Source organism: Hylaeus volcanicus, chromosome 4, assembly GCF_026283585.1.
Source record: "Hylaeus volcanicus isolate JK05 chromosome 4, UHH_iyHylVolc1.0_haploid, whole genome shotgun sequence".
In the NCBI taxonomy this organism is placed as follows: domain Eukaryota; kingdom Metazoa; phylum Arthropoda; class Insecta; order Hymenoptera; family Colletidae; genus Hylaeus; species Hylaeus volcanicus.
In genome coordinates this window covers 24,026,952-24,043,867 of record NC_071979.1, presented here as the reverse complement: position 1 = coordinate 24,043,867, position 16,916 = coordinate 24,026,952, and the positions used below count along the sequence as shown (strand labels likewise).

The following is a 16,916-nucleotide window of genomic DNA, read 5'->3' as shown; positions in this document are numbered from 1 at the left end:
TGGGGTTGTTGCAAATTATGTTGCTGGGGTTGTTGCAAATTATGTTGTTGGGGTTGTTGCAAATTATGTTGCTGGGTTTGTTGCAAATTATGTTGCTGGGGTTGTTGCAAATTATGTTGTTGAGGTTGTTGCAAATTATGTTGTTGAGGTTGTTGCAAATTATGTTGTTGAGGTTGTTGCAAGTTATGTTGTTGAGGTTGTTGCAAGTTATGTTGTTGAGGCTGTTGCAAATTATGTTGCTGAGATTGTTGTGTAGCAGGTTGCATTTGTTGTTGCGACTGAAGAGGTATTTGGTTCTGTTGTAATTGCATTTGTACTTGGCCTTGCATTTGAATGCCCATATTTGACTGCAGTTGTTGTTGTAATTGCATTTGTTGGAGTAATAATTGTTGTTGCAATAGATTTTCATTGGCCGTGCTAGTGGTGTCTGCTTCTCTATCTAGACGTTCTTTTTCTTCTTTGGCTTTACGTTCTTCTCTTTCCCGTAATAAAGTAGTGATTTGCGATTTTAACATCTTTGCTACAGCCTTAACGTCTTCTTCGAGTATGAGGCTAGATTTAGCCATTTCCGAGGCTACCTCTTCCGCGTTGTCAGCTTGGATATCAAAGTCAAATTGTATCGCTTCGTTCTCTTTATGCTTGTTGGTACGTTTCTTGGGATCTAGTACCCGGAGTCTAAACTCGACGCGAGATAGTTCCGCGTCTGCTACAGCCGAATCTCGCGAAACCATTTCTAATTTTAATCCAACGTCATCCGCGAAAAATTCATGATTTAAAAGATCTTTGACCAGTGGCCGTTCTTCTTTTTTTAACCGAATACACATTTCTATGATTTCGCGTACTTCTGGATTTTCTACTTTATCGTAGCTCTGTGGTTTGACACCCTGCACAATAAAAACGGGAATTAATAGCGTCTGTAATTAATCTGTAGAATTAAATAGAAATTAATATTAAGTAAATTATTTACCGATACTACTCGTTTGTATATTTGCGCTGGCCCAGTGCATTCAGAATATGGATATTCGCTAGTAGCCATTTCAAGCATACACATTCCAAACGCATAAACGTCAACAGATTCATCGTAATGTTCTTCATACATCTCAGGTGCCATGAATTCAGGCGTACCAATGACACTCTTTGCAAAACTTCGATTTTTAAGAGTTGCAAGACCTAAATCGCCAATTTTTACACTCCCTGTGGTACCAGTAATAAAAATATTGTCGCACTTCAGATCACGGTGAATAATTGGCGGTGATCTAGAATGTAAAAAGCTAAGGCCTTTCAAAATTTGCCGGCACCAAGACTTCACTACTTTCGGGTTAATTTTTTTAAAACGTCGTAGGTACCTGTATACAAATATACAACAAATTAGAATAGCAATAACAGTAATCGAATTAAAAAAAAAATGCTTGAATCTAACTTACGTTTTTAATGTTCCTGAAGTCATAAGTTCAGTGACTAGTACAATGTATTTCCTACGTGTTAGTGTAACTTCCCAATAGTCATAAAACCTAACAATATTTGGATGCTGTAATCCTTTCAACATTTCCGCTTCCTCTCGAAACCTCAGTCTTTCAGTTTTATTCAATTTTTTCTCCTAGAAGAAAGTATGCATTTCGAAGTGTTACAACTATAACACCATGTCAAAATACGTGATTTTATTTTTCTCACCTGTAATTCACACCAAGCAACAGCTACGCCAGTTTGAGTATCCAAACCTCTGTATACAGTCTTAAAGCTGCCTCTGCCGATTTCTTCCTCAAATTTTAAAAATCTGCCATCCGGTGATATACCTATGGCTTTTTCTTCGTCATCGTCATCTTCGACGTTTTGAATTTTAACTTTCTGCAATAGACTTTGAACTTCTTCCATTGCCATTGTTTTTTGCGTTAATTTTTCGTCCGCTTTAAAATTTTCATCAAGTAGAGGACCAATAAAACCCTCCACCGTTTCTTCCTGCGCGACTGCTTCCTTCTGAGAATGATCCGCCATTTTCGTCTCATCCTGCGTATCCGTGTCTTTAACATCCTCCATTTCTGTGTCTAAAGGTGGTACTTTTCCTAATTTACTCAGAGATTCATGAAGCGCTTGTGCAGCAACAATATCGCTGATACTGGTGCCATTGTCATCTTCGTCATATATCGTCACTTCTTCTTCTTCGTCTCCTCTTTGTGTCTCCATATCTTTGCCCTCGGTTTCCACTATCTCTTCTGACACTTTTGACGTCACAAACCTTGAACTTTTCACCACTTCCTCATGTTGCTCCGTGTCCTTTTTATCCTCGTTTACGTTTTCTTCAGAATCTTTCGTCACATCTTCCTTTTCCGCGATATCAGTAGCCTTCGAAGAATCACTAGACATTTTCCGTTTCGTTTTATCATTATTTTTAATATTAACTGCTGAAGTCGTGCACGTTACAGACGTATCTATACTTTTTTCCATAGTTGTCTCTTTTAAATTTTTACTATTTTGCTGCTCGATTAATTTTTCTGTAACATACTTATTTTTAGATTTTGCGGTTTTGTTCTCGCTGCTGCTATATTTCGTACTTATGGAAGATGTAGAGAATACTTTTTGTTTATTTTGCGTAGATGTTTCTTCATCGATACTATTTGCCGATATTTTTCTTGTTATATTTGAAATTTTAGAAGATTCAGAACATTCTATAACTTTTTGCTCGCTAGAATCTAATGATACTTTCCTATCTGATACATTCTGTGACGACTTAGCACCTTCTTCACTGATACTGCATTCCACACTTTTCTCATCTTCATCCGATTTTTTCGACTTCACTCGATTAATTGGCGTCGAAGGCGTAGAACTCGATCCTGCATATTAAAATAAAATATGAATCGTGATATTTTCAAGTTTATACTATGAAATTTATGTACGTATGTATATAGTACCTGGTATACTGAACACATTTTCTGTTGCTGTAATAGCTTCTTCTGCATCGCTAAAGCTGCGTTCATTTTCATTGTCTAAAGATGGTGAATTGAGATTCCGAGATGACGATTTTTCAGAAATACGCTGTGCAGACAAAACTTTCTTTTTAGAAGAAGGTGAGCTACTCGCAACTCCATTCGTTGTTATAGATAATGAATCCCCGCTATGATCACTCCTCTGCGTTCGTATTTGTTTTTTGCAAATTGTTGTAGAGGAACGACTTATATTTGATGCCTAAGTAAAATGTACACGATTATTATTTGTTACGAAAATTGATATCACCGCGATTAATATAAAACTATACAAACTTTTCGGTCCCCACTATTATGAGCACTAGTGCCAGCTTGTGAAACAATAGACAATTTTCTTTGGCGTTTATGATTATGTGTGTGGTTATGAATTCTTTGAGTAGTAACAACAGAACATGAGCCTCCACCTTCCTGAGAGGCTAAGTGTCCCACTGCCAAACTAATCCCACCCTGGCTACTACCACCTCCACTGGCCACCAGCTTTGGACATAAACTTGACAGGGCACTTCCGCCTGAAGAACGTTGCCTATTTGTCTCATACCTAAAACAACATTGAAGATACTATATAATTTTAAAGTTACATACCTTTGAAAAAACTGCAATTTTTATTTCTTAGAATGTAGTAAAGTGTCTTTTAAACGTTATTCTGTTTTATTGAAAAATATATAATTTAACTAAGTTATGTTACATGATCCTTCCATAATTTTTAGAAGTGCATTAATAAAGTAATCGATCTACATGTTTGTACATAGCTACTCTTTTAAAAGACAACAAGCTTCATTTTAATATTATGGAGCAAACTTATTTTCGATCTTTGCAAGACAATACAACTACCGAAAAAAGCAAATTAAAACTATATTTAATACTTTAAAACAATATTAATGTTTTATGGGTCTAAAAGGGTAACAGGAAAATGTTATACGCATACACACACGCGTGTTTTGTATTCAAATGCTTTCTCATACATGAGTATGGATAGTGGTAAATATAAATTGAGATGCTAATTAAGTTTTTAGTCTCATCGGTACTAAATGTACATGTTGGGATTGAAATTATTATATTACATAATGCCAAAATGTCATGAATGATGTCTTGAATTACTGCTGAAACTCGCAAGAGATGAAACATAAAACATGTAGATATTATTTATACATATGATAAATTAAATTAGAAACACAATATACCATGTCTATGAATATAATGCAATTTTTAAATGTTAAAAGCTGAACATAATATAAATGATATAATAATTCTATCAATGAAACATTATTTTTTCTTTTGTGTTTCAAGGGTGATATGTGCTAACCGAATAATCTTACACTGCAGCATAACAATAATCTGAATCGTATAACCACTAACCTTTGAATATCTACAAAATTTCATACTTCAAGCTGAGGCTCAGTAATTCTGAAAATATATTTGAATTTATATTTTTATTTTTTGAATGAAATTTTTCAACTTTATAAAATGAAAGGTAATTTCACTACTACAATAGTTTTTGGCCTTATGTACAAATTTTTAACGTGAATTTCTTTGTAATATATATACAACTCGATCTTAATGCTTTGAACACACTAACTAGGACCTATAGTTTCAAGAAATATTTTTAATATTTTACAGACTACAATACTTTCGGTATGTACATGTACAGTACAGATGAGATGCGTAAAAGTTTCTGTGCTTGTGTAGTTTTATTTGAAATATTATTGTACTGCATCAGTTATATATGAAAATAGAATTCAATAAAATGAAAACCTAAAATTAAGAAAGTTCATGTACTTTTATCCTTAGTTGTATGTTTAATAACACAGAGTAGTTGAACAAAATAATTTTCCAGAAAATGGAATTTATAAAATGATACAATATGTCAAGGAAATCTTAGCAAAGTGCATTCCAAATTAATGAAATGTACACAGCATTCTACAATGAGTGGTACAACCAAGAATAAAGTGGTCAATTTATTTCAGCATGTAGAATCACCTGCAACTTGATTGTATAACACATTGCAAGACACTTTGTACATATATCGATTGTATAAAATGTATCACACTTAAATAAGAAGCAAAAAATGAATCACAGCAAAGTAATTAAATGACAGAATGTAAAAAATGACAATGTAAGAAGCATGATTTTGATACAGACATCATTATACCTGTCCTGCCTGCTGTGGCCAGATGAGAAAAGTCCCCGCACTGTATTGCCTATAGCTGCTCTCTTTTTAGCTTCTTTCTCCCGTTCTTTGTACCCACCAGATCCAGTGCTCACCTGATGATCTTGACGAGTGTTTCTATCTCCCTACAATCGATACTCTAATATTACAACCATTGATATAAAAATAGTTTATTTGTGTAATGATAAACTTGAAGATTTATATGAAAAAAAAAAAAACAGAAACAGAAAATTGTAACGAATCTATTATAAATTTACCTTAATGCTCAAAAGTTTTATATTCAAATTAGTACTCGTGTTTGTTGGCACTGGACTTAAGTCGCACCGTACTCTTCTATGCGACTTTTCAACAATGGGTGGATCGTCGTCTAACTCCAACTGATTTCCAATTGTAAAAGTACGAGTTTGTGTTAACAAAATATCCTCTGTATTGTGTTTCTGACTGGTGCTCACCGAACTCACTGCCTTGCTTTCATTGCAGCATCTCGGCATTGCACATAACCAACTTACGAATGAGCTCACTTTATAAAATTTATTCGTTTACTAAATAGTTTTCCCTTCAAATTGGCTTTCTTAGAAATTTAATGCAAACTTTTACCGTCATATTACTTTTTAGGGAAATAGCTCATGTCTTTTATTAAGATCGTTCCTCTAACTATAACATACTGAATGTATTTATAGCATACAGAGTTTATGATTCTTTTGTTCATTACAAATTTGTTCTTCTTTGTTTATTGTATATACTCTGTTATCTCAACTTCTTAATAAATATTTAATACCAAACAAGTCGAGTGATTCTGAAATTAGAAATAACATTCATATAAGAATTGTAAATATATGAATTCAAAAAATGTAAATGTACTATTAGTACACAAAATCATGAAGTAAAGAGTAATTTGTTCAGAAATCCCAAAGTATATTGTACAAAAATTTAGAAGATATAAAGTAGCTACCTATCATTCATATGTTTGTAAATTTGTTTAAAAATTATTAAGATTTCAAAAATTTATATTAAAAATGAAGATATATAATTGTCTTAATTCAAATAACAAAATATTATTATATCGTATACATTCACTAATTTCAGCAACTAGAAATATAATGATTGGTAGTTAAATATTATGTCAAAGGTTTATTGATATTTAAGAATGAATTCAAACTATTTTTTCCCAGATAAAGAATAAGGAAAAATTATTAATTGCTATTTCAATTAAATTTTCCACATTGAGTATAATTGACATTGATCAGAATAACATTTCTTTGTTTTAATAAACATTTTTGTTTTAAATAGAATCTCAAATAACATTAACAATTTTTCTGAAAGTTTGCATTAAATATGTGCTGATACTTATGTGTAATATAGATGTGTGAGTACATATACATATATACATATATGTATATATAAAACATACCATATGGTAAATATACGAATAATTTAGTATTTGCATGGTAACTATATTAAAAATCAAACTGAATCACGACAGCTTGTTTTCTATGAATAAAAAAAGAAAAAGAAACAAAATCAGGGGCACAAGAACATTGTGATTGAAATAGGATTCTATCAATAAACCTTGAATTAATCTATTTTATAGAAGCCAGAATTGCGTGTGTATGGTCTTTCTTGTAGCACTATGTAATTCCTGTTTTGCAAACGTTTATATGCTGTATGGATTGTGTAAATTTAGCAACATCGATAGCATAAATGTTGATCACGTCGACTGCCAATAAATGTGAGGGCAACCGATCTCAGAATTAGTGCTTCAGATATATATCTAACGTTGCATACAAAATATTTCGTTATTTGTCAACAAGGAAAAAAATTAATAAATCTCTCGAATAAGAACGGAACCACCGCAGGACTACATGTCTAAACGAAGAAAATGAACGGGAAAAAAATTTACTTCGTCAATAACGCAGTATGTTGTCAAGCATCATGGAACAGTCACTTGAAAAATGTTGACAGTATATAGCAAGTAGCAGGTCTTACGTATATACCGTGATATACGTATCTCACGGACACATCGTTGCACTGCATGCTGTACACAGGAACGACTGCGTATTACGGGGTGAAGAGGAAGTACCACACACATATAACCGTAAATCAAATAAATGCACACATTCGTACGCGCGCATATAGCCAGACACCAAGATAATGTGACATCTATCCCAAAAATATCGCGTCAGTACATATTTTACACATTGTCCCACGGCAATAGGCTTCCAGCCGTACGAATAGATTCAAATCTCTTCATCCTTTAAGAACGTCACGAGCCTATCCCAGATTTTTTACTGATAAAATGCATCGAGAAGACCGCAAGGTACTTGTCATGCGGAGATGCGTGAAACAACAATACCTACATAGTGTCGCGGTTTCGTGCGTATATGCGGATTATTCGTTCAGTTATCGACAGTTTTATTACCTCCGTTATGGACACAGTCATATTAGCTTCGCGACGCACTGACAAACAGCACTCGTAATTCATTAGTCAGCCGGTACTCACATTTGTGTTGCAGAAAATCGCCCGACTACACCCAAATAACCACCATTTTTTTTCACTGAATAATGCGCACTCTCGCGGTGCTATGCGTTAACAATGATCAAGTTATGAATTCATGCTGCGTACACACCAAAACACGATCTGTTATCAGACAAAGCCGATCGCAGTTCATTGAAAACTGCTGTGACGGTTTTATTTGTCGGTAATACTCGCTAATTGATTTTTCTTCTGAAAAAGATTTTCAAACATAAATCGTTACGCTATTGGAATTCTTTTTTTTTCTACTGAACCTTACCGAAGCATTTCGACATAGGTAATTACGACAACTAAAACCAGAGGCACATACTCGTTTCAAAATATTCTTATCGCTAAGCGAGAAGAGAAAATATTGACCGGTCAAGGTCACTTTCCCGGTTGTGAATCATCCTATGCTCGATCAGTAACGTAATCAGCATATTGGAGCCCCGCTCTTTTAAAGAGAACATGATTCCTTCTGGATCTCATATAATATTCAAAGAAATCGTTATTTTATCTTGGTACAAAAAGTAATTTTTATTCGAGTAGACATCATTCGAACTTAGACAATAAGTTATAGATTACAAAATTAGTTGAACTCTATATGTATAGTAAGTAATATTACTGCAGTTTGCCACAGATCTACGAATTGAATTCTCCAGATAAGATAGACGCGATATTATTAATTGTTTGTTGAACAGTCATCAATTACTCGATAATTTGTCAGTACATAATTAGTTTGAACAGGTTGTCCGAATGATTAATAGCGTCACGTCTAAGGTATGGCATGATATACAGTATGTAGTAGTTAGACCTTACCAGACTTTACCTTTGACTCTAACCAGTACACCCAGAATAAAATCCTGTAATATTGCTCTTTGTACTAAAACTATTACGATTATCTAATCATGACCTGTTTATTAGAGCATATAAATTTAGTAAGTATTTTGTTTTCAAGCTCTGGCGTACCATATGATAGGGAGGGAAATTACGTGTACGACTTTGCTGGAAAAGAACACGATATATATATATATATATCGCTAAAAGTAAATTAACAAGAAAGTTGAAAGATAATTTGTAAAGACTATCGCTCTCATTACAGATCTAAAACCGATTAACGTCTATTATCTTAAAGACATTTCTACTATGACTCATTGTATGATTTTAATTGTCGATATGTATACAATATCAACAAAAAATAAAGATATTTAATTATGAATTCAAAATAAAAACAGTTCATTATAAGCACTTTCAGATTTTCTATATACGTATTAGCTTTTTTACCAATATTATTTTTCGTCAAATACGACGAAGAATTTGTTAAAAAAATATTCTAACATCTCTAATCTTCCTTACGAAATATGAAGTGATTAAACGATAGATTAACAAACTGGTAGGATAAGAATAGTGACCTTGAGAAATTAATTTTCCTAAATGCTTCAATAGAGGGCCACGAAGAATAAACCGATTTTCATCAATTCTCTGATAGCATCCAATCAATTCGCTCGAATAGTGAAATTCTTATCCATGTTTAAATATTCCCGCGTTTAAAACGGAACTTTTTAAATAAGCCTTGCAGCCTAATGCCGCACCTGTACAGGGTGTCCCAAAAATTTTGTAACACATTGAAAGAGGTGGTTCGGGAGGTGATTTGAAACAACTTTTTCCTTAGCGAAAATGTTGTCCGAGGCTTTGTTGAGGAGATATTAACGGAAAACACTGACCAATCAGAGCGCGGGTATGCCGATGGAGCGCTCGCGGTAGCGTATGAGCGCGGCCGCCTAGCCCGTAGTCTTCCCTACCACGGCCGCTCCAACGGTATACGCGCACTCTGATTGGTCGGGGTTTTCTGTTAATATCTCCTCAACGAAGCCTCGGATAACATTTTCGCTAAGGACAAAGTTGTTTCAAATCACCTTCCGAACCCAGAGATAGGCAAAACCCTAGACTTCGAATAAATCTGAAGTTTGCCGATGTGTTTGTCTCGTTTCTTTCTCTAGAAAATGTTCAAAAGAGGAAACGAGACAAACATATCGGCAAACTTCAGATTTATTCGAAACCTAGGGTTTTGCCCATCACTGCGCGAACCACCTCTTTCAAGATGTTACAACATTTTTGGGACACCCTGTAGATAAGAAAATGTTTCACTACATGATAGCCTAGGGGCGCTGGCATCGCGTGGGAATTCTGTGAATTTCCTAGTTTATGCTCTCTATAAAATATATCGTACTTACCTGGTAGTCCGTAGTAGTCTGCGGACATGGTTAAATGTGGTTTGTTGCATTATGTAGATGCGATCTAAGAACGATTTAAAGTTAAAATCCCCTTTGGTGTTTACGTGAAAGGTTATCACTGAAAAATGACTCGCACGGTGTCATCGAATTTTTAGGAATCAATGAAACTAAAAAAGCGAAAGAGTCTGTGTGCGCAGTGCGTGAATATGCCCGCCAAGGTCTCAAAGAAGGTCGTGGGCATGATCGTACGAAGCCGAAAGTTCATTATTAAGGATGGGGACATTACGGTACTGAATAATTCCGTTTAATATCTATTAGATTTTTAAGTTACATCTTTATCCTTTTATGTGTTACCTCTGATTTCGCATTGGAAGTAAGTACGAATTTTTCGTTGAATGCATGGCGTGTATGACGATACTATTCTGTGTTTATTCTCTGTCAAGTAGCATAAAACAGTAAATAATAACGAAATGATCTCCGCATTAAATGCTAATCGATATGTAACATTCATAATTATGGAAATTTGTGTGAGTTTTAGCGTGGTTAAATTGTAATTGTATATCATTGACACATGGCTGAATCTTTGTTCATTTTCATGTACATACATATTTGTTAGTAAGATTTGTTTTCATGTAGATGACTGTTGTGAAATGCAATTTGCACATTTCATGTAAAAAAATTTTGAATCATCAAAGATGTATCGTTTTGCGACTTGATAAGTCTTTATTTCGAGCATCTATTTTATGTTACCCTTCAATCAAGAATATAAAATACTGATTGTAATATGTAATATTGTAATGATAATCATGTTAACATTTAAATATAATACAAGCAACTTTAACTTCTATTCATTCCTGATATTTTATAATTAATGGAGTACAACCTGCAACCAGCTTCTTTGTTTCGCTGTATGAAATGTTAGGTCTTACTTGAAGATAAAAATTATCAATATAAAGATATAAAGGTGTCCTAGACTATATCATTTTCCTTTTAATTTAACTATATGGATAATTGTTTAATTCTTATCTTCACTTTTACATTTTACAACTACTATTTGTACACAAAAAAGGTTGACAAATATTTATAATATTTATAGGATGTCAGATTCTTTTGTCTGTTTGCATTCTATAAATAATGTTTCCTTATATCAACAAAATTTAATACAAATAAACAAATAATTAAATATTTAATTTCAATTATATTAATGAATATGTAAAGAACAAACAGATTTTTAAGAACAAAGAATGGTAACTTGTAAGTTATTATCGCGATTATGATTTATCTATAAAACCGTAAATCGCACGCTCGTGAAAACAAATACATCGATTATTTTTTTATCAAAATATTAACGTCCCTTATTAGAGTGATAAATTATTGGTCTTTTTTTATATTAAAGTAATATTATATATGTACAGGTTTTTCGAGCAATACCGTTCTTGCGCATATTGATCAGTTGCGAACAATATGCGGTTGACAAGAAGTTATCTTTCCGAATAACGAATGAATGATAAACATACATCGATTTCAAATCCTTTAAAGCGAAACAACTTTTCGTTTTAACATTTTGTCATAGATGCACGATTAATAGGATACAACATTTTTCGTACGTAGATTTTTAGGTTAGGCGCAATGTAAAGGTCGACGTAAGAACTATACAGCAGTGTTTCTCAAATGTTTCTTTTCCAAGGACCCCTTAACAAAGGAAAACTGTTGATGGACTCTCTAAAGTAGAATTAAACGATCATTTCTTCGATATATTTCGACCAAACAAAAGGTGGAAATCAGCTGTTTTGCAGCCCAACAGGGGCTGAAGATCACAATTTGAGAAACACTGCTTTAGAGTGTATCGCTAAAAGTAGGGAGGGGGGCTTCGATGTCGTGTCAGAGTTGCAATGCAGTGGTCCAGAGTTTCTATAATTAAATTTTTCGATAGTTCCACCGAAAGAGATAAAAGTGTGTGTTATAAAAGTTGAGAAATCGTCGATAAAGTATGCGGTTTTGAAAATCTCGACAATGAAGTGCTGACAATAAGTTATGACATCGAAAAACGTTAAATCCGAGAAGGATTACTCCAACCGATGGATCAGTTGATATCCATTACCGATCATACCATTCTCTTAATATGCCTGTAATGTAACGTTTCGTCGTACAATTTTCACAGAAAATTTCAATGTCAGCGGCTATTTCGTTTGTACACGTCTTTTCGGAATTATGATAAATCGTGTGACGTCATACAAAACAACATTCAGTTATCGAGTTATTAATAAACAATAAACGGAGTAATGTCTGACAGAAACGTGACAGTTGTTTTTAACAAACAGAAATGGTTGAAAAGGAAATGCTTGAATGGCACTATGTAAAGAAAAAGAATTCTTGTATTTGTTTAGACTGTAACCTGTTAACAATGTAGTGCTCTTTAAATAAGCTGCCCTTGAAAGTTGTTGAGACTACAGTATGTGATAAGTACTTCAAATCTTTCCATAAGTCTGTGCGCACGATAGAAAAGATATATTTCCAAGACAGTAATGATTTATGTTGTTGAGTAATATAAAAAGAAAAGAAAGATGAGAAGTATGATCTACAGATCTACACAGATGGAAAGAGAAGTAAAATCATGATGATGGAATTATTTGAATAAAGAATAATCGATCTATTATATGAAACAATGACAGGCACACCTTGTTTACCTCATGAAATTATTTAGAGTTTTTTACGATAATAGCAAACCTGCACAATATTTTTCATATTAATAAGTGGCGTACTCATAGTTTCTACATAGTCAATCTAATTGTTTAACTTTTGTTAATGGCACAACTTACAATAATAAGAATTTAGTATCATGGAAACAGGAAAGAAGCTTGTTGTAATTACTAATTCAGTTATTTTATACTACCATTGCTAAGATTAATACAATCTATATAAACTATAAAAAATAAATAATTAGATTGTAATTCATTAGACAAAATGATACATGTGATACAATAAGGACATTTATAGAAGCAGATTTAAAGACTATACTGCAAGTAAATTTACAAGAAAGTACAGAATTAATGCATAAACCTCATTAAAGAAGCACAGTAATGCAAAATTGATATGGTGCTAAGTCAAGGTTATTCGTTACAGTATTATATGGATCTGAACAACTGATAAATGAAAAATTAATAGAATCGTAAATATGGAAAGAAATATATATAGTAGCACTTCTTAGGGGTCATGCCCCCCGGGGCAAAAGGTGGAGCAGAGGGCCTGGGCCCTTCCTGTTCTGAAATTCACAACAGCCAAGAACATGCTATTGCTAAACTCACACCTCTTACATTTACTCAGCAATGCTACAGGCATCTTAAGGTCAGCTGTCATAATTTGCAAAGTGCTTATAGTTTTGATAAATTCAAAGAAAATTATGATATTATTATGTCGTATAAAATTATCTTTTTACTGTTCCATACTCACTGGGTACAGCAAATAGATATCATGGCTGCTTATGAATTGTGTATTCATTTTGTTATTCGAAGGGGACACATTTATATAATTTATTGTCTTTATTTTTCAGAGTTCTGGCATTGGAGAGGCAAGTGTGTACCATGCTCTGGTTGTAATATTTTTGGAATTTTTTGCATGGGGTTTATTAACCATGCCTGTTATCTCTGTATTGAATATCACATTTCCAAGTCATACGTTCCTGATGAATGGCTTGATAATGGGCATTAAAGGAATCTTGTCATTTCTTTCCGCGCCGTTAATCGGTGCTTTGTCCGATGTGTGGGGTCGAAAATTCTTTCTACTCATCACAGTAGCCTTCACGTGTGCGCCGATTCCTCTAATGAGCATTAACACATGGTGGTTCTTTGCTATGATCTCCATCAGCGGTGTCTTTGCTTGCACATTTTCAGTGGTATTTGCATATGTTGCCGATGTTACAGAGGAACATCAAAGATCTCCAGCATATGGTATGGTAAGTATTACATTATTAATTTTATTAAACAAATTTTGAATGAGTGATTTTCGTTTCATTACTACATTTCACTAGGTCTCTGCAACTTTTGCTGCAAGTATGGTAGTAAGTCCAGCATTAGGAGATCATATTATGAAAGTGTACGGGGAAAACCTTGTAGTTGCATTAGCAACTGCCATTGCAGTGTTGGATGTGTTTTTTATATTAGTGGCTGTACCTGAAAGTTTGCCTGAAAAAGCTCGTCCACCAGCACCTATATCTTGGGAGCAGGCAGATCCTTTTGCTTACCTTGGAAAGGCAAGTGATTAATTATAGCATATATAATGGAAATGTACTTGAAATCCATCCAAATTAGCGAGTTTGCGTGTAAAAATAGACATACTTTTGCAATTACAAATTCTTGTGTTCTATTTTAAACGAAATGCGCAAATATAGGGCTGTGCTGAAAAGACATTTTTACGCTATACGACAAGTACCAAAAACGAAATTCCTAATCCATTTATGATGTTTCAGGTTGGCAAAGATCACACAATTTTAATATTGTGTATTACTGTGTTCCTGAGCTATCTTCCTGAAGCGGGACAATATAGTTGTATATTTGTCTATTTGACTAAGGTTATGGGATTTACTGCTTTGATGGTAGCAGTTTTTATTGCTGTGGTTGGAGTCTTGAGTGTCGGAGCACAGATTGTCTTGGGTGTTTTAATAAGGATCCTTGGCTGCAAACATACTATAATGTTAGGCCTCTTATTTGAGATGTTACAACTTATGTGGTTTGGCTTCGGTTCCCAAACTTGGTAACAAATCTTATTTATATTCATGAAACAATCTTTAGAAAAAATAAAAGACGCGAAACGGGATTACTTCAATTTACGAAATACTTTTGCGAATTCAAGGATGATGTGGTCTGCTGGGGTACTTGCCGCTGTGTCGAGTATTACATATCCTGCGATTTCTGCATTCATATCTATGCATTCTGATGCTGATAAGCAGGGTTTGGTACAAGGCATGATAACTGGAATGCGTGGATTATGCAACGGTCTTGGGCCAGCTATGTTTGGAGTAATCTTCTATCTGTTTCGCGTTGATCTCAACGATAATTCTCCCCTTCCTGCAAAACCATCTCCCTTCGATGAAAATAATAAAACAGGAACTGCCACGCATCTTGATATTATACCACAACTAGTAACCCAGGTAGGTTTTATTACGAGTGAAATATTCTTGTTAGCAATCATTTAACAATAATACCAATAATACCTAAAATAAGGAATGGTGGTTTCAGCTTGTACCAGGACCACCATTTGTGTTTGGTGCATTACTTGTGATATGTGCATTACTGGTAGCTGCATTTATACCCGAATCAAATACAATGCCAACAGGATCGTTACATCATCCATCCACCTCCCGGAGGACCTCCGGTAAATACGCATATCAGAAATGTACGTTAAAGGTTGACAGTTATGTTAAAAGTCAAATGTATTCTTGGTGGTGGTGGTTTTTATTTGCGTCTATTGTCAGCTAAATGTTGCTATATAATACAGGGATCAGTATCGTATACATACATATACAAGATACATTTATGTACACTGCATTTAATTTGTTTACAATTTAAGGTTTATCATTGGATGTACACTATGAGTCAGACAAACTAGGAAGTGGAAAAGGTAAAATAGGACCGTTGTCACCTCTAGTCGACAATTGTAACTCTGCTGCTCTATAGCTATTGTCAAAATTCAAACATAACACAGGAAAGAAGAGGGATGTGTATCCTTGCCCAGTGACGAAACTCTATGTTTAGAGAAGCGGTCGTTACTATCGAATGCACCTACTTCGCAAGGACTTTAAGAGAGCTGTCTATATTGTATTATACTACATCTTTAAGTCAATAATTGAGTTTGATTTTAGGATTACCAATCCATTTAATATTTAGGTTATGAAACGTTTTTACGAGCAGTGCTTGTTTTATGACATGTAGGTTGAGCTGGAAACAGAATTCAATCTGTTTAGGTGTTGTGTTATCCAAAAAAAAAAGAATAATCATATTAGTTCTTTTCTTATGAGCGATTCTAGTACCAACTTGTACTAAGTCAAGCACTGGATACCTTGATTCGTTTATCAGTGACTCCTAGTTTATGTAGCTTGCCAATAGCATGAAACTGTGAAATGAATGAAACTTGTAACCAGTATTTTTACTAGACTTATAACAAAAATTACAAAACTTTTTATGTCAAATCCTTTTGTTTTATCATCACGTCATTCGTTGCTAATAGTTTCTTTTTTTTTTATTTAGGTCTAAAGCACCTGTTAGTTTGGTCGCACATATCATGAAACTCAAATGTAGGTTAGTCTCCATGTTTTTGTGAATCGTGTCTGAAAAACAAAATCCTATTATTTATTTGTGAATATATTTTGTTTCATTTTCATGCATTCCTTTGTTTTAAGCATACCTTTTAAATTAGAAAGACGAGTACAAGAAAGAACAGACACTGTAAATGAACTCTAAATAGCTAAAGTAGGTAATAAGTTTTCAGTTGCATACAATACCTAGCAAGAGTTAGCTGATGTTTGTAAAGTACGTCAACTATTTTCTTTGCATAAAATATTAATTTTAATAATTAGACGTCAGCAAAATGAATGCAATGGCCTTAATCAGAAAAAAAAAACAATTTATACAAAAATTATACTTTTAACCTTAAAAAAAACAGTGGGACATTTTGATTAAGAATGTTGCAAACATTATTAATTGAACGCTTGCAACGTCTCCCTAATGTTAAAATATGCATGTTATAAATTGGAGTCATTGATGTTAAGTAAATACAACAATAGTGTAGTGTATTTGTGCATTTCACTTGTATTTTATGAGAGAATTAGTGTCTGCAGAACTATATGTGCATTGCCATAGTATAACTCTCTGAAGTAAAAATTTGCCAACATTGTTTAGTATCGATTTACGATGATGAAGTTTGATCATGTGCTAAAATCTTTGCACACTGCTAATGGTTTTTTTTTTTTTTTTTTTTTTTTTAAAAATTTTAAAAATTTTTTTAAAAGTTTTTTTTTTTTTTTTTTTTTT

General features: G+C 33.6%; 2 protein-coding genes across 8 annotated transcripts in view; one reads left to right on the top strand and one right to left on the bottom strand.

Annotated features, from left to right (window-relative positions):
• Positions 1 to 8,059, bottom strand: part of LOC128874643 (mucin-17-like) — a 16,781-nt gene extending 8,722 nt beyond the window's left edge. The window contains exons 1-10 of the mRNA XM_054119565.1: positions 7,938 to 8,059; positions 7,046 to 7,870; positions 5,403 to 5,941; positions 5,128 to 5,270; positions 3,255 to 3,516; positions 2,907 to 3,180; positions 1,672 to 2,828; positions 1,425 to 1,597; positions 968 to 1,346; positions 236 to 884 (exon numbers count right to left, since the gene is read on the bottom strand). Coding sequence (XP_053975540.1) covers positions 236 to 884; positions 968 to 1,346; positions 1,425 to 1,597; positions 1,672 to 2,828; positions 2,907 to 3,180; positions 3,255 to 3,516; positions 5,128 to 5,270; positions 5,403 to 5,636 — 3,271 coding nt within the window. The 5' untranslated portion in view covers positions 5,637 to 5,941; positions 7,046 to 7,870; positions 7,938 to 8,059. The remainder of the gene's footprint in view (positions 1 to 235; positions 885 to 967; positions 1,347 to 1,424; positions 1,598 to 1,671; positions 2,829 to 2,906; positions 3,181 to 3,254; positions 3,517 to 5,127; positions 5,271 to 5,402; positions 5,942 to 7,045; positions 7,871 to 7,937) is intronic.
• Positions 8,060 to 9,888: 1,829 nt separating this feature from the next.
• LOC128874945 (hippocampus abundant transcript 1 protein-like) lies at positions 9,889 to 16,862 on the top strand. 7 transcript variants are annotated; one of them, XM_054120149.1, is made up of 9 exons: positions 9,889 to 10,178; positions 13,015 to 13,236; positions 13,442 to 13,843; positions 13,919 to 14,140; positions 14,357 to 14,640; positions 14,740 to 15,037; positions 15,111 to 15,261; positions 15,457 to 15,507; positions 15,592 to 16,862. In XM_054120149.1, exons 2-9 carry the CDS (start codon positions 13,105 to 13,107, stop codon positions 15,639 to 15,641), a joined length of 1,590 nt encoding a protein of 529 aa, XP_053976124.1. In that variant the 5' UTR covers positions 9,889 to 10,178; positions 13,015 to 13,104; the 3' UTR covers positions 15,642 to 16,862. The 7 variants fall into 7 exon arrangements, with proteins under 7 accessions (XP_053976124.1, XP_053976121.1, XP_053976122.1 ...); XM_054120146.1 differs by having other exon boundaries at positions 15,111 to 15,282; XM_054120147.1 differs by having other exon boundaries at positions 15,126 to 15,282; positions 15,457 to 16,862.
• The last annotated feature ends 54 nt before the right edge of the window (positions 16,863 to 16,916 follow it).